At 47.2% G+C, this 20,511-nt stretch overlaps 1 protein-coding gene across 4 annotated transcripts in view; it reads left to right on the top strand.

The window, feature by feature from the left end:
* mtrr (5-methyltetrahydrofolate-homocysteine methyltransferase reductase) overlaps nucleotides 1–20,290 on the top strand; it is a 54,601-nt gene extending 34,311 nt beyond the window's left edge. For 3 of the 4 annotated variants that reach the window (XM_084458549.1, XM_084458550.1, XM_084458548.1), the window contains exons 13-15: nucleotides 16,040–16,132; nucleotides 18,593–18,775; nucleotides 19,222–20,290. In XM_084458549.1, the coding sequence (XP_084314675.1) occupies nucleotides 16,040–16,132; nucleotides 18,593–18,775; nucleotides 19,222–19,366 (421 nt within the window). In that variant the 3' untranslated portion in view covers nucleotides 19,367–20,290. Of the gene's footprint in view, nucleotides 1–16,039; nucleotides 16,461–18,592; nucleotides 18,776–19,221 lie in introns of those variants that run through there. The other variant, XM_084458551.1, reaches the window with a different exon arrangement.
* Nucleotides 20,291–20,511: the final 221 nt, after the last annotated feature.

The following is a 20,511-nucleotide window of genomic DNA, read 5'->3' as shown; positions in this document are numbered from 1 at the left end:
AGCCATAACTTCAGATTATGTTAATTTGCAACAATTTTGTATTTTTTGAAAAACACTTGAAATCTATCTCCTCCTAGGAAGTTTTGTCAATCTACATGAAGCACAGTCTATAGAATCTAGCAATGAATATCTAAAGTTCCATCTCGCCATAATTTAGAAAACTTGATGAAAATAGCCACTGTGAGCAATTGAATATTGCAGAGGGTGTGCTTTTCACAAAAAGGCATATAACTTCTGAAGGAATGCATGGAACACCACAAAACGTTGTGTTCATATCAACAATGTCAGCCCGAGGCACAGCCTCCATTACTGGCCAGAATAAACTGAATGGGGGCGCTAGAGAGCTCATTTCCTGTTCAGGCCTAACCGCTTGGATGGTATTTCCGAAAACAGATATAGTAGTACCAGAGCATATCTTGAGGTAACTGAAGAAATATGAAGCAGTTAGGCCAAAGGGTGGCGCTATAACGAGCCCAAATTCTTAAAAGTGGCTTAAACGCAATTGATTGCTGTAGCGCCCCCCGTGGCTAAATGGGGTTCATAATGCTTGTATGGGTAGCTGATGGCATGCTCTACAACTAACTAATTGGGCACAACACTGTCAGATTACATTTTGATGTTTATATAAGCATTGTTGTGCAAAGGGACCCCCATTGCCCTTTCATTGTATTTTCATTGCTAGAATTAAACCAATGTGTCGTCTCTTCTTATATGAAGAATGTGCTTGTTTAACTGAAATAATCAAGATCACTACAATTGAATGCATATGGACTCCACTTTAGTTTGACAGTAGTCATTCAGGTCAATTGGATGGAAATGTAGACCTTAAATTACATAGCCTACTTACACCAAATGTATGGGTAGGAGAGGGGCATTCTTCTGAAAACTGTGAGGTAGAGGTAGAGAAACAAGAATTGTGAGTGTTGTTCACAGATTGCTGAAATGTCAAGCTATCCCTGCAGTGATACTTGATGGTAAAGGTGGGTCTCCCAGGCAGATGGAAGGCCTGGACAATGACCAGGTGGGATGTCGACATGCAGAGAAATAGGTCCTAAAAATATGTCCCAAAATAGAAGAAATGTGTTGAGATGCTTAAAAGGACCTGACACTCACTTGACATCATCAGATTAATTAACTGTGATTGTGGTTGTATGATGATGCTGTTGCATGAATTTAACCTGATGTACCTTGTCAGGTGACAAAGACAGTCACATGCATAGCTCAAATGTGGCTATGGCAGATGCCAGACATGTTTCTGTTACACAGATGCTATCAGCGTTCATAAAGAATTGATGTGTGTGTACATCTTTAAAGTGTGCTTTAAGATATTGTGTAGAGCCTTTATAAATGAACTGGCTTTTGTGGGAGTCTGTGTGAGAGAGGCATTTAGTGTAATATGTGACATAGTTGTATAATGATGATGATGATCATGGTGATGATGATACTGTTGCATGAATTTGACCTGATTCACCTGGTCAGGCGACATAGATGCTCACATGCATAGCTCCAATGTAGCTATGGCATGTTTTCCTCGTTGGCTTTGATGCGTTCGTTGCGCTTGGCCCCGTTATTGCTGCTTGCAGCTATATTTTGTTTTGTTTTTCCATATTTGCCATGTTGTCATGTATGAAAAGACCCAAAATGAACACTGTAAGCAGATTACTTGATTATTATATGTGAATAATTTAAACAGCATTTGTACTACTGGCTAATGATTCTGGCCCAAGCTTTTTGATCCATATAAGCGGTTGATCACTGTAACCATGATATATAAGCGGTTTCCATTGTTATTGAAATAGGGTGATATTCTGGTCCAGATATGACTAGTCATGGTATGACTTGAATTGGCCCCAGTCGGGCTCGTCCGGGTTTCCACTGTAGTTGTAATATGGTGATATTCTGGTCCAGATCTGACTAGTCATGATATGATTTCAGTTGGCCCCAATCGGGCTCGTCCGGGTCCGTCCGTGCTTGCTGGGAACTAATGATAATTATACCCACAATGCACCTCAATACAAACTTATGAGATTTCCCCCACAGGGATTACTAAAGTATATCTTATGAGAATCCTAATATTTAGAACAAGCACCAAAAGAGCTACTAAACCCCTCAAGCTCTGAACTCTGTGGGTTTAGAAAGTAGACTGGCCCCAGGCTCCTGAGTATAGTGAGACTATACTTTTACTGAGTTTTTACTTAATTTTTTTATGTACAAAGCAAAATGTACTTGGCAATGGAAAAAATGAACTGTGGCAAGCACCCCAAGGGTTCTGGGCTCTGGTACATGTGTGACGAACGGACGCACGCACAAACGTACACGTGTAGATCTGAAGTCCCTTCCACACGATTTCATCGGGTGAGGAACAAAAATAAATCTCACAGATCAGACTTCTGCTACTGCTGTTGCCGTCTAGTCAACACACAGTTTTCGTTCTTCGTTTCAAACCAGAGGTGCGCTGTCTTTTTAACAGTTTGTATTTTTGTCTCTCTGTTTGGTGCTCCTAGAATCTGTTAGCTGGGTTGTTTGTTCTGTTGTTCGGTTGTTCTGCTACACCAGTAAGAAGTAGCATGCAGCTATGTCACGTACTGTAGCTTCAGTCTGTAGTAATCACTGTGTCGCTCCAGGGGCTTGGCATCCCGAGCGGCGTGCGAGTGTGGCGCCGAGGAACAAACTGTAGACCATGTCATCCAGGACTGTCCGATATACCGGACACCCAACGGAATTTATGGCCTTATGGTTTTGGATCACGAAACGGTGACATGGCTCCTGGAGGAGCCATGTCGGATATATAGCCCGGGTGACCCCTCACCCAGGCTCAAGGTGGTAAAAGGATAGCCCCCTCGGCCACAAGCCCAGGGAGAAGAGGACACAACACCTAACCCGCACGACGAAGAAGAAGAAGAAGACTGTCGCTCAGTACCTTTAGCCTGGAGTGACTATGGTCCTCAGGCTGTTTACTGGCTTCTGTAAAGGCTTTAACAACAACAACATTCACACCAGGCGGCAAATCACATCCCCAGAAGATAGCTGTGTTTACGAAGACAGCCAAATCACAGTCTGCCCCCCTCCATCTGTTCATGGGAGAGGCATGGTTCTGACCCAGCGAGGCGGTGATGCTGCGTCCCAGTGGGACAGTATCCTGGGCCGGGCTGAGAGAGACCACATATAATCTGTATTCAGGAGGAGGCGCCCCTGTGTTCTCCTACACGTTGCAGAATGGAATCCAGATTTTTCATATTGGTATTGATCCCTGCAGGGAGAGAGAGAGAGATGAGGGAGAGGGAAGGAGAGAGAGGAAAGTCCACTAAAATGACAATGAAATTACTGGAGGCTGTTTGTAGATGAGGAGAAGGAGGTCCCGGGTGTAGAATAGTGGAATCGTACAGCCTCTGTCCACCTGGCCGGCAGCCGTCCAAAACAGTCCACTCGCACTAACACAGGAGCCCCACCGAGCCCAGTCTGGCTTTTCTAACTGCTTTTTACCTGCTTGTTTAATCCTCTCAGTCATTTTCATGTCGTCTTCTCAGACCAGATTCGCAATACGAGCGCTATCCAGCAGCAGGAGTGCCGTCTCTAGCCTGCTAATGAGCTGTCCTTGTGTCTAGTCCTGGGGAGCAGCTGTCAGAGAGGTTCTCCCCGTGCCGACAGAGAGCCCAGGGCCATCAGGATGACTCGCTTAGCGGGTGAGAGCAGCAGCCTGTCATCCTTGAGGCCTCCTGCTCCGTGTTTGGGCGCCGGCCCATGGCCCGTCGCCTCTATGTGGCTCTTCTGAGGGCCTTTGTGAAAAGGCTGCCCTCCCTGCCGCCCCTCTGTCTGTCCAGGGCTGGCAGACCAAGCGCCGGCCTTCAGGGGCTCAGCCGACTGACGCTACAGCGGAGGTCAGGGGTCGCGCTCTTATCTAGCGAGAGCTGCTGGCTCTTAGCAGGTGTGCCACGTTAATAGCAGCTCAGCTCCACTCCTGTCTTTCTGCCCCCTAGCTGCAAAGCATTCGGGAGCCCTGCCAGACTGCATGGCCAGGAGAGGAATCGTTTTTACAGCAGACACACGCATGCACGCACGCCGAGTACACAACCTCCAGTTTCATTTTCAGCTACCGTCAACAGGAGCACGATCCATCTTCTAGCGGAGTGTAATCTCCATGTCCCCACTGTGCCTCCCACTCAGACCCATGCATTAGGTGATTGTGGCGTTTACTGTTATGCAGTAGATAATGGTGTCACTGGCGTACCGGAGCCCCGGAGCTTAGGAGGCCCCACTAGATTATTTTTTTTCTTTACATTTTGTAGCCTCTTAGATTTCCAAAGTCGTAACAGGAACAGGACGCAGAGGGCCCGCCCCCTTCCCTTGTTATGTTATGTTATGTTATTTTTATTTATAATGCGCCCCCCAACCAACTGTTACATCAGCCCGGGGCGCTTATATGTTGCAAGGCACCCCGTCATGTGTATCATTCTAATAATTATTTGCTTACCTGTGATAGGGCTAGCCGGCTGAACATAAATGCTCATTGGCAGGCTGGGCAGCATTCAGAGCAAAGCGGGAAGCATTGCTAATTTAAAGTTCAGTAGCCTACAGAAATTGCGTTGCCGGTCAAAACTAAAAATGAAGCGCAAATACCCAACCGGTGCTCAGAAAAACAAAACGAGAGCGAAAGCTGAACAGGAGAGGGCGAAGCTACCAAAAATAACATCATTGTTCAAACAGGCAGCAAAGGTAGACTCTACCGGTCCGGCCACTGCTAGCATCCCCGTGGTCAGCTCCGATTTCAGGTAGGCAGCGGACAGACAACCCAGCCAGACCCTCAGCCCCGTTACAGCCGAGCCAGCTAGCTCCCCACCGGGCCCGGCCGCGGGTAGCAACCCCCTGGTCAGCTCAGAGTCTAGGCATACAGACAGCACAGCCCAGTACAGCCGAGCCAGCTAGCCATGCCTCACGCTTCGAGACAGGTAGAATAATATAAACTAGAAAGTACATTTCCTGGAGAAAATGTGAGGTGGGCTAGCTGCTGCAGCTGTATGTAACAGCTACTGCTAGTACTACTACGGACAAGGCAATCTCCATGAACCCACCGGCGAAGACCGTGCGTCTCTAGCCCACTCACAGGCTGAATTGTGGGGTCCGTGGCGTGGACAGTGGCATGGTGGCGAGACTCCGCCCTCTCAGGTCAGAGCTGGTCGGGGACAGTGTACCCCTCTCTGGGCCACCTACCTGACTCCACCGGTGAAGACCGTGTGTCTCTAGCCCACTCAGTGGCTGAGTTGTGGGTCCCGTGGCGTGGATAGTGGCGTGCTGGTTAGGCTCCGCCCCCTTGGGTCACAGCCAGTCGGGGACAGTGTACCCCTCTCCGGTCCACCTACCTGACTCCACCGGTGAAGACCGTGTGTCTCTAACCCACTCAGGGGCTGAGTTGTGGGGCCCGTGGCGTGGACAGTGGCGTGCTGGTTAGGCTCCGCCCCCTTGGGTCACAGCTAGTCGGGGACAGTACAGTGACCTCCGGGCAATTTCCATGCATCCACCATTGAAGACTGTGTGTCTCTAGCCCACTCAGGGGCTGAAAAGTGGGTTCTGTGGCGTGAATAGTGGCGTGGTGGCGAGGCTCCGCCCCTTTTGGTCATAGCCAGTCATTGACGGTGTACTCCTCGCCGGGCTACCCCCCGGCCCCCACCAGTGAAGATCATGTGTCTCTCTTCCACTTTGGCTGAGTTCTGTGCTACCACATTAGTTATAATAGGGCGCCTGTACCTATAAGAGAGGCTGCACATGCACACAAATTCAAAATAAGCAACAGCTTCCAACACTCTTATCCCAACTGACACTCTGATCCTAGACATGGTCCGCTTCAGACAGCTCTATCGTGAAAACTATAAATGTTACATCTTATATATTCATACCACAGTAATCCTGAGAACTTGCAGAACATTTCTATGTATACTATGTCCATATAGCTTAAACACTGTAGGCATGGCAAAGTTAGAAAAAGGGTAAAAATGCAAAATTAGCAGCTCAAAAGTTAGTGCGGCACCATATGTTTAAATGGGGAGCGAAGTTGCCGAACAAATCGTCATACAGCGAAAACTATAAGTCACACGGCTTAGATACTTACATTGTACGAATCAGCACAGTTGTGTGAATGCTTTGATGTATAATATGTGTAGAGCTGTTAAAACTGTAGGTGCGACAGCAGTTTACAAAACGTGTAGATGTTTTCAAAACACAGGCTGCCACACTCTAAAAACTGAACATTCCATACATCCACTTCAATGTTAAAAAGGGTCCAAAACAAACTTAAATTACATGAAAACTATAAGGAATTTCAAAAATCTGAATAGATCGTTTACTCAGCTAAAGGTCCTGAACATTTTAAACTTTGAAGGAGGTTTCTAGCACAAAAAATGAAGGAGGAGATAGGTTTCAAAGCTGACGAGGGGTTTCAAGGTCTGCCCATAGACTTCCATTGTAAAAAATTGTTGAAAAAAGCTGAATATTTTGTTAAAATATATTTAAAATCTCAAAGGTACCCCATAAAGACCATAAAGAGATGAACATTTTGATAGTTGAATGGTTTCTGTAGCTCAAAGTATGAAGGAGTTGAAGGCTGAAGAAGATTTCAAAACTCCCCCATTGACTTCCATTCAAAAAATTTTTTGAAAAGTTGAATATTTAAAAAAGTATAAAAGGTATAAAAATCTGAAAGGATTCCGATAATGTCCTTAACAAGCTGAATATTTTGATACTTGAATGGTTTAAATTGCTCAAAGTATGAAGGAGCTACAGAGAGCCAAAAAACGTACGGAAGAAGAAGTAAGAATAACTAGAAAATTGCATTTCCTGCAGAAAATGCGTGTGAATGCTGAGCAGCTGAATGGAATAGCAAAAGCATTGCTGAAAATGCATGAATGTGAAAAATCTGAAATGTGAAATGCATCAAACCTGAACTGCTGAAAATCCTGGACGCTGAAAAGACTGGAAGCTTAGCTGAACTGTGAAACTGGTAGAATTGGAAGCTGAAGTGCATTACATAAAGAAGCTAAGAACTTCAATACATTGCTACAAAAGCTGGAAGATAAACTGTTAATGATGGAATGTATTGCTAAAAAGATTGGAAGCTGAAAAACCTGGAAGTTTAGCTGAAATATGAAACTGGCAGAATTGGAAGCTGAACTGCATTGCCTCAAGAAGCTAAAAACTTAAATACATTGCTACAAAAGCCGGAAGATAAACTGTTATACTGTCAAAGCTGGAACATGAAATAAATGATGGAATGTATTGCTAAAAAAGCTTGTAAACTGGAAAACCTGGAAGCTTAGCTGAAATGTCAAACTGGCATAATTGGAACTGCATTACCTAAAGAAGATAAGAACTTAAATACTTTTAAAATTTTCAACCTGAGTAGTTTAAACCTTGAACTGAGTCTTTGGCTTAAAAGATGAGCAATAGAGTAATACTGTCAAAGCTGAAAGATGGAATAAATAATGAGATGTATAGGTTAAAAGCTTGGAAGCCTATCAGGGACAGTACAGTGACCTCTGGGCAATCTCTATGCACCCGACGGTGAAGACCGTGTGTCTCTAGCACACATGAGGTGAGTTCTGTGGTCCATGGCGTGGATAGTGGCATGGTGGAAAGACTCCGCCCCCTCGAGTGAGAGTTGGTCGGGGGCAGTGCATTGACCTCAGGGCAATCTCCTTGCACCCACTGGTGAAGCCCGTTTGTCTCTAGCTCACTCAGGGGCTGAGTTGTGGGGTCTGTGGCGTGGATAGTGGCGAGGTGGTGAGACTCCGCCCCTTTGGGTCAGAGCCAGTCGTGGACAGTGTAGGCCGTGCCGGGCTACCCACCTGCCTTCATCAGTGAAGACCGTGTGTCTCTAGCTGCCTCAGAGGCTGTGTTGTGAGGTCCGTGGCGTGTTAGTGGCATGATGGCGAGACTCCGCCCCCTTGGGTCAGAGCCGGTCTTGGACAGTGTACGCCACTCTGGGCCTCCCACATGCCCCCACCTGTGAAGACCATGTGTCTCTAGCCCACTCAGGGTCGGAGTTGTGGGGTGCGTGGCGTGGTGGCGAGACTCCGGCCCCTTGGGTCAGAGCCGGTCGTGAACAGTGTAGGCCGTGCCGGGCTACCCACCTGCCTTCACCAGTGAAGACCGTGTGTCTCTAGCCATCTCAGAGGCTGTGTTGTGAGGTCCGTGGCATTGTAGTGGCGTGGTGGCGAGACTCCGCCCCCTTGGGTCAGAGCAGGTAGTGAACATTGTAGGCCGTGCCGGGCTACCCACCTGCCTTCACCAGAGAAGACTGTGTGTCTCTGGCTGCCTCAGCGGCTGTGTTGTGAGGTCCGTGGCGTGGTAGTGGCGTGTTGGCGAGACTCTGCCCCCTTGGGTCAGAGCCGGTAGTGAACAGTTAAGGCCCCGCCGGGCTACCCACCTGCTTTCACCAGTTTAGACCATGTGACTCTAGCTGCCTCAGAGGCTGTTGTGAGGTCCGTGGCGTGGTAGTGGCGTGATGGCGAGACTCCGCCCCCTCCAGTCAGAGCAGGTCGGGGGCAGTGTACTGACATCCGGGCAATCTTCATGCAACCAACAGTGAAGACCATGTGTCTGTAGCTCACTCAGGGGCTGAGATGTGGGGACAGTGGCGTGGATAGTGGCGTGGTGACGAGACTCCGCCCCCTGACCATGTGACTCTAGCTGCCTCAGAGGCTGTTGTGAGGTCCGTGGCGTGGTAGTGGCGTGATGGCGAGACTCCGCCCCCTTGGGTCAGAGCCGGTTGTGGACAGTGTAGGTCGCACCGGTGAAGTGAAGACCGTGTGTCTCTAGCCACCTCAGAGGCTGTGTTGTGAGGTCCGAGGCGTGGTAGTGGCGTGGTGGCGAGACTCCGCCCCCTGGGGTCAGAGCCGGTCGAGGACAGTGTACTGCTCTCCGGGCCACCCACATTCTCCAGGCCACCCACATGCACGCAACTGTGAAAACTGTGTCTTTAGCCAACTCAGGGGCTTAGATGTGGGGATCGTGGCGTGGATAATGGCGTGATGGCGAGACTCCATCCCCTCGGGTCAGAGCCAGTCAGGAGCAGGTCAGTGACCGCAAGGCCATTCCCATGCACCCCTCATTGGAGACCGTGTGTCTATAGCCCACTCCGTGGCCGAGCAGTAGCAGTGGAGATTTTGTATGGAAGTTTAAGTGAGAAGCAGTTGCAGTGAGAAGCAGTGTTTGTTATAAGTACAGCTTCTGTAGTACTACACTGAAAATTGATTTAACCACTCATCATAACTCATAGTTTTATTGAGTGCAATAGCTGAAAGAGTAGAAAAGGTATTAATATGAGTTTACAGCCTGAAAAAGAGTCATTCTGAATATTTTTTTGAATATAAGGAAGGTAGGAAGGAATGAAGGAAGCAGGGAAGAAAGGAGGGAGGGAAGGAAGGAAGGAAGGAAGGATGGAAGGCAGGAATATGAATGCTACCACAGTAGTCATAAAAGGTTGCCTGTACAGAGAGCCTGCACGTGTCCCCAAATTCAAATCCCAACTGACACTGTGAGCATCCTCTCATTCACTTCAATGGAAAGGCATGTTGGCTTCAGACAGCTCTCTCTCAAAAAGTATAAAGGTCACAGCCTAGATATTGACACCGTAGGAATCCTGAGAAAATGCTGAACATTTAAGGCTATGATATGTCTGTGTAGCTTAAAAACTGTAGGCATGGCGACGAGTTAGAAAAAGGGTAAAATTGCAAAATGAGCAGCTCAAAAGTCAGAGTGTGGGCCCATACGTTTCAATGGAGAGCGCAGTTGCCAAACAAATCGTCATACAGCGAAAACTATAGGTCACACGGCTCAGATACTTACATTGTACGGATCAGCACAGTTGTGTGAACGTTTTGATGTACAAAATGTGTATGAGCTGTTAAAACTGTAGGTGCGACAGCAGTTTACAAAACGTGTAGATGTTTTCAAAACACAGGCTGCCACACTCTAAATACTGAACATTCCACACATCCACTTCAATGTTAAAAAAGGTCCAAAACAAACTTAAATTACATAAAAACTATAAGGAATTTCAAAAATCTGAATAGATCGTTTACTCGGCTAAAGGTCCTGAACATTTTAAACTTTGAAGGAGGTTTCTAGCACAAAAAATGAAGGAGGAGATAGGTTTCAAAGCTGACAAGGGGTTTCAAGGTCTGCCATAGACTTCCATTGTAATTTTTTTTTGAGTAAAGCTGAATATTTTGAAAAGTATAAAATATATTAAAAATCTGAAAGATATCCCATAAAGACCTTAACAAGCTGAACATTTTGATAGTTGAATGGTTTCTGTAGCTCAAAGTATGAAGGAGTTGAAGGCTGAAGAAGGTTTCAAAACTCCCCCATAGACTTCCATTCAAAAAAATTGTTGAAAAAGTTGAATATTTAAAAAAGTATAAAAGGTATAAAAAATCTGAAAGGATTCCGCGCATGTCCTTAACAAGCTGAACATTTTGATACTTGAATGGTTTAAGTGGCTCAAAGTATGAAGGAGCTACAGAGAGCCAAAAAACGTACGGAAGAAGAAGTAAAAAAAAATAAAATAAAGAACTGGATAACAATAGTGTGAATGCTTGCAGCATTCACACTAACTAGAAAATTGCATTTCCTGCAGAATATGCGTGTGAATGCTGAGCAGCTGAACGGAATAGCAAAAGCATTGCTGAAAATGCATGAATGTGAAAAATCTGGAAGCTCAAATGCATCACACCTGAAAATCCTGGAAGCTGAAAAGCCTGGAAGCTGAAATGTGAAACTGGGAGAATTGGAAGCTGAACTGCATTGCCTAAAGAAGCTAAATACTTAAATACATTGCTACAAAAGCTGGAAGATAAACTGTAATAATGTCAAAGTTGAAAAATGTAATAAATTATGGAATGTAATTGCTAAAAAGCTTGAAGCTGAAAATCCTGGAAGCTGAAAAACCTTGAAGCTTAGCTGAACTGTGAAACTGGCAGAATTGGAAGCTGAAGTGCATTACATACAGAAGCTAAGAACTTATATACATTGCTACAAAAGCTGGAAGATAAATTGTTATACTGTAATGATGGAATGTATAAAAAGATTGGAAGCTGAAAACCTGGAAGCTTAGCTGCAATATGAAACTGGGAGACTTGGAATCTGAATTGCATTGCCTAAAGAAGCTAAAAACTTAAATACATTGCTACAAAAGCTGGAAGATAAACTGTAATACTGTCAAATCTGAAACATGGAATAAATGATGGAATGTATTGCTAAAAAGCTTGTAGGCTGGAAAACCTGGAAGCTTAGCTGAAATGTGAAACTAACAGAATTGGAACTGCATTACCTAAAGAAGCTAAGAACTTAAATACTTTTAAACTTTTCAACCTGAGTAGTTTAAACCTTGAACTGAGTCTTTAGCTTGAAAGATGAGCAATAGAGTAATACTGTCAAAACTGAAAGATGGAATAAATGATGAAATGTATAGCTTAAAAGCTTGGAAGCCTGTCGGGACAGTACAGTGACCTCTGGGCAATCTCTATGCACCAGACGGTGAAGAGCGTGTGTCTCTAGACCACATGGGCTGAGTTCTGTGGTCCATGGCGTGGATAGTGGCGTGGTGGAAAGACTCCGCCCCCTTGGGTCACAACCCATCGGGGACAGTACAGTGACCTCTTGGCAATCTCCATACACCCACCCGTGAAGATCATGTGTCTCTAACCCACTCAAGGGCTGAGTTGTGGTGTCCGTGGCGTGGTGGCGAGACTACGCCCCCTTTAGTTAGAGCCAGTCGTGGACACTGTAGGCCGTGCCGGGCTACCCACCTGCCTTCATCAGTGAAGGCTGTGTGTCTCTAGCCACCTCAGAGGCTGTGTTGTGAGGTCCGTGGCGTGGATAGTGGCGTGATGGCGTGACTCCGCCCCCTCCGGTCAGAGCAGGTTGGGGGCAGTGCAATGACATCCGGGCAATCTCCATGCACCCAACAGTGAAGACCGTGTGTCTGTAGTTCACTCAGGGTCTTAGTTGTGGTGTCTGTGGCGTGGATAGTGGCGTGGTGGCGAGACTCCGCCCCCTCGGGTCAGAGCCGGTTGTGGACAGTGTAGGCCGCTACGGGCTACCCACCTGCCTTCACCAGTGAAGACCGTGTGTCTCTAGCCACCTCAGAGGCTGTGTTGTGAGGTCTGTGGCGTGGTAGTGGCGTGGTGGAAAGACTCCGCCCCCTTTGGTCACAACCCATCGGGGACAGTACAGTGACCTCTTGGCAATCTCCATGCACCCACCCGTGAAGATCATGTGTCTCTAGCCCACTCGAGGGCTGAGTTGTGGTGTCCGTGGCCTGGTGGCGAGACTCCGCCCCCTTGAGGAGTCAGAGCCAGTCATGGACACTGTAGGCCGTGCCGGGCTACCCACCTGCCTTCACCAGTGAAGACCGTGTGTCTCTAGCCACCTCAGAGGCTGTGTTGTGAGGTCTGTGGTGTGGATAGTGGCGTGATGGCGAGACTCCGCCCCCTCCGGTCAGAGCAGGTCGGGGGCAGTGCAATGACATCCGGGCAATCTCCATGCACCCAACAGTGAAGACCGTGTGTCTGTAGCTCACTCAGGGTCTTAGTTGTGGTGTCTGTGGCGTGGATAGTGGCGTGGTGGCGAGACTCCGCCCCCTCAGGTCAGAGCTGGTTGTGGACAGTGTAGGCCGCACCGGGCTACCCACCTGCCTTCACCAGTGAAGACCGTGTGTCTCTAGCCACCTCAGAGGCTGTGTTGCGAGGTCCGAGGCGTGGTAGTGGCGTGGTGGCGACACTCCATCCCCTCGGACCAGAGCGAGTCGAGGGCAGTGCACTGAAATCCGGGCAATCTCCCTGCACCCACCAGTGAAGACTGTGTATCTGTAACTCACTCAGGGTCTTAGTTGTGGTGTCTGTGGGGTGGATAGTGGCGTGGTGGCGAGACCCCGCCCCCTCGGGTCAGAGCCGGTCGTGGACAGTGTAGGCCGCACCGGGTTACCCACCTGCCTTCACCAGTGAAGATCGTGTGTCTCTAGCCACCTCAGAGGCTGTGTTGTGAGGTCCGTGGCGTGGTAGTGGCGACATGGCGAGACTCCGCCCCCTCGGGGCAGAGCAGGTCGCGGGCAGTGCAGTGACGTCCGGGCAATCTCCCTGTACCCACCAGTTAAGACCGTGTGTCTGTAGCTCACTCAGGGTTTTAGTTGTGGTGTCTTTGGCGTGGTGGCGAGACTCCGCCCCCTTGGGTCATAGCCGGTCTTGGACAGTGTAGGCCGTGCCGGGCTACCCACCTGCCTTCACCAGTGAAGACCGTGTGTCTCTAGCCACCTCAGAGGCTGTGTTGTGAGGTCAGTAACGTGGATAGTGGCGTGATGGCGAGACTCCGCCCCCTCCAGTCAGAGCAGGTCGAGGGCAGTGCACTGACATCCGGGCAGTCTTCATGCACCCAACAGTGAAGACCGTGTGTCTGTAGCTCACTCAGGGGCTGAGATGTGGGGACAGTGGCGTGGATACTGGCGTGGTGACGAGACTCCGTCCCCTCGGGTCAGAGCCGGTCTAGGACAGTGTACTGCTCCCCGGGCCACCCACATGCAACCAACCGTGAAAACTGCGTCTTTAGCCAACTAAGGGTATGAGATGTGGGGACGGTGGCGTGGATAGTGGCGTGGTGGCGAGACTCCGCCCCCTCAGGTTAGAGGTTGTGGGAGGGCACGTCAGTGATTGCCAGGCCATCCCCATGCACCCCTCATTGGAGACCATGTGTCTATAGCCCACTCCGGGGCCGAGCAGTAGCTGTGGAGGTGTTGTATGGAAGTTGAGGTTAGAATCAGTAGCATTGAAAAGCAGTACGTGTTTGTTATAAGTACTGCTAGTACTACACTCAAAAATAGATTAGACCACTCATCATAACTCATAGTTTTATTGAGTTCAATAGCTGAAAGAGGAGAAAAGATATTAATATGAGTTTGCAGCCTGAAAAAGAGTGTAATTTTAAATATTTCTTTGAATATAAGTAAGGAAGGAAGGAAGGAAGGATGGATGGATGGAAGAAAGGAAGGATGGAAGGATGGAAGGATGAAAGGATGGAAGGAAGGAATATGAATGCTACCACAGTAGTCATAAAAGGGTGCCTGTACAGAGAGCCTGCGCGTGTCCCCAAATTCAAATCTCAACTGACACTGTGAGCATCCTCTCATTCACTTCAATGGAAAGGCATGCCAGCTTCAGACAGCTCTCTCTCAAAAAGTATAAAGGTCACAGCTTAGATATTGACACCGTAGGAATCCTGAGAAAATGCTGAACATTTTAGGCTATGATATGTCCGTGTAGCTTAAAAACTGTAGCCATGGCGACGAGTTAGAACAAGGGTAAAAATGCAAAATGAGCAGGTCAAAAGTTAGAGTGTGGGCCCATACGTTTCAATGGAGAGCGCAGTTGCCGAACAAATTGTCATACAGCGAAAACTATAAGTCACACGGCTTAGATACTTACATTATACGAATCAGCACAGTTGTGTGAACGTTTTATTGTATAATATGTGTATGAGCTGTTAAAAATGTAGGAGCAACAGCAGTTTACAAAACGTGTAGATGTTTTCAAAAAAGCTGCCACACTCTAAAAACTGAACATTCCACACATCCACTTCAATGTTAAAAAAGGTCCAATCCACACCGGTGCTGGCCTCCCTCCACTGGCTTCCTGTTCGCTTCAGGATTGATTTTAAAATCTTAATGTTTATTTTTAAGGCTCTACATGGTTTGGCCCCCCACTATCTGGCTGAACTGATTCAAGTTCGGGCGACATCTAGAACCCTGAGGTCCTCCTCCGAGACTCTTTTAACAGTCCCTAGATCGAGACTTAAGACCAAGGGTGACCGAGCTTTTGCGGTGGCTGGCCCAAAGCTCTGGAACAGCCTCCCTCCACACATAAGACACGCACAGAACCTAGGGCTCTTTAAGTCTCAGCTTAAAACACACTTGTTTTCACTGGCTTTTGAGGCCTGATAGCCTACATCCCTTGTCCTGTTTTGTGTCCTGTCCTTTTATTGTTCTGTGATTATGTGCACTTTATTCTGTTTTTTGTTTTTGTTTATTGTATATATTGTACAGCACTTTGGTGCAACTTCGGTTGATTTTAAACGTGCTTTATAAATAAAGTTGACCTTGACCTTGAGGGCTACTATAAAGGAAATTGAGCGTGGAACAATCAAATACCTTGCACAAACCCTGCTCATTCAAAATCAGTCCATTTTGCCAAGTGTTGCCACAGCACTGAAATTGTTTTTAACAATACCTGACCGTTGCCAGTGCCGAGAGATATTTCTCAAAACTTAAATTAATAAAGACATATTGGAGGAGCACAATGTCGCAAGAGAGACTGTCTGGGTTATCCTTAGTATTGAGAGTCAACACGCGTGCAGTCTAGATCTAAAGAGTGTTATAGCCTACAGGACTTTGTGCAGAAGAATGCCAGGAGACGCACTCCTATAAAATAATAAGCTGACTACAACACATGTAGAAAGCAGCTCTTGACTGCAGCCTCTGTCGCCTACAGGATATGTTTTTTTTTCTGTAGACGACTTTTCTTTGATACAGATTATGTTGTGTGAACCGTTCCGTTGTGTGAACTCAAATTATAGGCTATAACGAATGTTCTACAATACCTTCCTGTTATAATAGCCTAATACAATACAATACAATACTACAATACTAATACAATACTTGTTTGTATTTGTCAATGATGCCTGCAATAATAATAAAGAAAAAATGTTTAAAGCATTAAGTGGCCGTGATGTCTATCCCATGTCACTCTGGGAGGGGGGCCCCATGGCCCGATCTGCGGGGGAGCCCCGAAAAATTGCACAACGCCACTGAATGGTGTCACTGATCCTCTTTAGCTTTCGCTGTGTGTGTGTGTGTGTGTGTGTGTGTGTGTGTGTGTGTGTGTGTGTGTGTGTGTGTGTGTGTGTGTGTGTGTGGGCAAGGAGGGATCATCTGTCCTGGATAGTGTTGCGGTGTGTGTGTGTTGATTGAGTTCTGAGATCTCCCCCTGCCTTCTTTCAGAGAGAAGCAGAGGGAGGACTGCCTTGAGGCAGAGTTCGGCCAGACCTGGCTATTCTACGGCTGCCGCCACAAAGACAGAGACTTCCTGTTCAGGTGAGTATTGACGTAAACCGCTACCCCCTTCCCCCCCCGACTCGTATTCTGATAGCATCCAGGAGCAAAGTGGAACAGACTTGAAGTGTAGTGGAAGGAGTGTGAGGAGAGCAAGTTGACTTGGCAGAGAGTCAGAGAAAATGTTGTCCCCCCTCCCTCCCTCCTCCTCCTCCTCCCTTCCTCCGAGCCTCCCAAAGCAGTCAGTCAGGCCGGTGATCCTGGTGTAAACGGCGCACATCTCGTCTCTTCTCCGACGGGCTGGCTGATGTCACGGTCTTCCGGAATGTATCCGCTCCTCTCCGTCCTTGACGGCGTCCCGTGATTGAGAAGAAGAGAAGCTGTGGGTGAGGGGGGACTGCCTTGAAATATGCCTGAATGGGAGAGCAGAGAAAAACATGTTCGGGGCCTGGCTGTCCCACGGTCCCAAAGATATAACTCACTCTGAGCGCTGAGCATGGGTCGGGTGAGTGGTGTCGAGGCGGAAAGTGATGAAGCATAATTTTATCACAAGGCGTAACCCACGGAATGGGGTCTATCTATTTCATTTGGCCAACTTGATGGCGAGTGAAATATTACCTAAACAAAACCTAGTCGCGGCTATTGTTCCAATATAGTTGTGTCACCGGTTCACTGTGTACAAGGAAGGATTTGTCTTCTGTAATCAATTTCAAACTGGCCCAGATGAAAGAAGTCCTCTTTGTTTTACACTGGCTCCTCTGTCCCTCGGTTAATGTATCCTCATGGCCGCGCGCCTCTCTTTGTTCATAGCATGGCTGTTCATATCCCAGAGAATTCGAAGGTTCGTCCCACAGTGTTGTCTAATCTGATTAAACCTGCTTGTTCTGACTCTCAGCTCTGAACAGACGAAGGGCCAATTTCAATCAAAACAGGTCGCCGACAACTCTGCCGTAGAACGGCAGCTATAGGAAGAGAGTGAGGGTGGAAGGAAGTAATTTAAACATTTGATACTGTGTTGGAATGGTGTTGATATTGATCTTATCCAGAGGAAATGTAAAGTGGTTTGGATTTAATACAGTCCTACATTTGTCGTGAATTCAAAACGGCACCCAAACTTTTGAAATTTGAGCTTCTCGAGGATAAGGCCGTCTCTTGATGTTATAAATAGCCAGAAGTCATCCTAAGACTCCAGAACGTTCTCGAAAAGAAAACAAGCTCGGTCATTGGTCCCTTAACCAACCTCAGCGCTCAGCAATCTGACCTCTGGTCAGCAGTAGTCCACCAGACATGCAACCCTGTCGCTCCCCTGTTGTTTATGCCTTTTCCTCCGTTATTTTATTTTTCTCACTCTTTTCATGGATTCGGATTTCACTGCGGAGGGCTGGTGGGTTGCAGGGTTCTGGTTTGTGGCCAAAGTTTCACCTGAGTTGTTTTCTGTGTAAACACAGTATCCAGGGACTGTGTGTCCAGAGATGCTTGGTTGAGATCCGACTGACCCTCTCAGAACCCAGAGAGGCCTTGTTACAAGGAAGTGAAACGTCACTGGTAATATTGTGTGTGACGGCTGTTTATTTAAAAAGAGAGACCTTTGTTCGCCAGGACACAGAAATATGAGATGATAAATAGATCGCAGCAGCCTTTGGGAAGTAGTCTAGCGATATAGAACCCAGTCTCTCACCTCTGTTCAGCATTCCAGCCATGGATCATATGTTTTATTAAAACCATGAGGCTCATGCAGTCCTGAGGTTACGGAAGACCTTCCCCCTCAACATCCCCGGGCCCTGAGTTCATGAGCATGGCTAGACTGTCCTGTCAATCTGGCGCTCCGGTTGCTTAACATTAAATATGATCAGGCTTGCAGCAACAGTAAACTTGGCCACCCCCACCAGCCCTGCTGCACTCCAGGCCCTGTAAAAAGCACCCAGGCAATGAGGACGGCACTTGGCAGGCATACACCCTCGCAGAGAGCAAGGTTATCCTGAGCCGCGAGGCGAGTAGGATTGATTGTTAAAAAAAACATTGTAACCGGGCCCCGACTTTCCTTATGAAATCCATATTTTCTACTTCTCTTGTATTAAATGGGATGGGTCGTTGGGCTGGTGCACAGACCTCTGCCCACTGCTGTGCCATTTCATCGAGCTTGACTACTGTTGTATTTTTTCACAAGCAGAGAAAGAACTTGAGAAATGTATTGAATTCATGTTTACAGCTGTCTAGTGATTTGAACAGAAACGTTCTGTACTCGGTATCAGCAGATATTTTAATTTCACTTCTCTGAATCTGCGTTGGCAGTGGCATCAGTGAACCAATAGGGTAATACTATGTGTAAATGTCTGATTTAAAGACACAAGCCCCGGTGCACATACAAGCCATGTTCTACACATGTATGGTAGAGGTACAGTATGACATCTACCTCTTTCAAACTAATGGTTGAGACGCCTTTGTGGTCACTCCTTCAGGCTGTCTCGTTACTGATTCCTCTCTATTTTGTTTCTTTTCCAGGGAGGAACTGCAGGGGTTTGTGGGTAAGGGCACGCTGACCCATCTGAAAGTGTGTTTCTCGCGGGACAGCCAGGAGGATGAGACGGTGTCGGGCCCCAGATACGTCCAGCACAACCTGCTCCTGCACGCCACCGACATCATCGACATCCTTCTCAGACAAAATGGCTGCCTCTATGTCTGCGGGTGAGCTCAGCACATGGGGCTGATGGTGATGTTGAGGATGGTGATGATAGTGAGAATGCTATCAGTATCTACTGATGATAGTTATGATATCTATTAGGGGTGGGAATTGGTAGTGATCTCATAAATCGATTAAATTTCAATTCTTGGGGTCATGATTTCAAATCCATTATTGCCGATTTGATTTTCGATTTGATTGATAGAACTTTCAATGACATTTCCACCATTTGACTGCAGTAACCCATTAAATACAGTAACCCATTAAATACAAATTTTCAGATTTTGTGAATCAATCGATACTCATCGAGAATAGAATCACCAAATTTTCACCACCTCTTATATCTATTGTAGAAAAGGATGCGTACCAATGGGATCCTGAGGAAACCTGTAGGGGTCCTGTTCACTAATGAATGTCTGGTCCCCCCACCCCCCTCCCAACCCCCCACCAGGGATGCTAAGAACATGGCCAAGGACGTCAACGACACCCTGATAGACATGATGTCAGCCGAGCTGCAGCTGGATAAACTGGAGGCCATGAAGAGGCTAGCTGGACTAAGGGAGGAGAGACGCTACCTCCAGGACATATGGAGCTGAGGAGAACATGCCCCTTCCATCTAACTCAACTAGCTCCTCAGGGGTCCTCTCCTGCTCAATCTGCACCTACAGTATATCTGTGAAGATGAGGAATGGTTAGGTGGAAGAGCGGTGATGAACGAACATGGCTTTCAGGGGACTGGTTTTCACCAGTTTAGTCCTCACAGATATGCTTGTGTGAGTGGCAGCGGGGATAGGAGGAGAGGTAGCTAGTTTAGAGTTCCGGTGATGCAGCCGTGAATGAACAGACTTTCAAAAAGGGGTTCCCACCCCAAGGCAGAGAGTTGGATTTATGTAAGACTAGCCCACTGCCACCTAAACATACAGTACATAACTGTTTATCTGTTAGGATCAGTTGTTGTTTTTTAAGTTGGAGCTGGAGCCCAGCAGAACGGTGACTCAACTTGTTTGTGTAGGAAAGGGCAGTAGTGTGCACGCAATGCTGCCCACACAGAATCCTGGAGACAGCAGAAGAGAAGTGAACCCAGGCTATTCATTCCAGTACATATAAAAACCCACATCAAACTGTGCCTTGCTCGCATTATGAGCTGAGCTGATACACTGAGACACTGAATGTGCAACTGTCTCCTGTGTATTTTCATACTGCGATGAAGACGTGCTCTGTGAGTGAGAATAGTCAAGCAGCTTGAATCAATATTGTGCATCAGTTCAAAGGCTCTGATGTTCATAGTGATGATTATAGCTGTTTGTGATGTGGGTGTGGGTGGTGCCATTAAAGGTCACATGACACTTGGTAGGATGATATGGAAAATGGTTCCAAGATAATGAGTTTTGATTGATTGTCAATGATTGACTTTAATTTGAGGATAATTTGATTGTTCAAGGTGACTTTCCTCAGAAGGTGAAGGTGTGGTCTGTTAATTGAAGGCTCTTATTACTCTGTAAGTGCCCCAGAGAGAGCCTCAGAATTTAATCTTCAAACACCGCAGTGTCTTTTATTTATCAGCAAGCATCAACATACTGTACTTGGCCGTGCTGAAGACCGATGCGGGAGTGGAGAGTACTGGTGAGCTGGCCAGATGTATGGAGGACTGAGATGGCGGGAAGCTCCGCTGAAAAGCTAGTCTGAGGACAACCTGATTGAAGGGGTGAGAAAAACATGTTTATCAAATCCACAGCCAAGG

This window comes from Borostomias antarcticus (assembly GCF_949987555.1).
Source record: "Borostomias antarcticus genome assembly, chromosome: 2".
Classification (NCBI taxonomy): Eukaryota; Metazoa; Chordata; class Actinopteri; order Stomiiformes; family Stomiidae; genus Borostomias; species Borostomias antarcticus.
The sequence above is the reverse complement of the archived record's forward strand: the minus strand, read 5'-3'. Positions and strand labels throughout refer to the sequence as shown.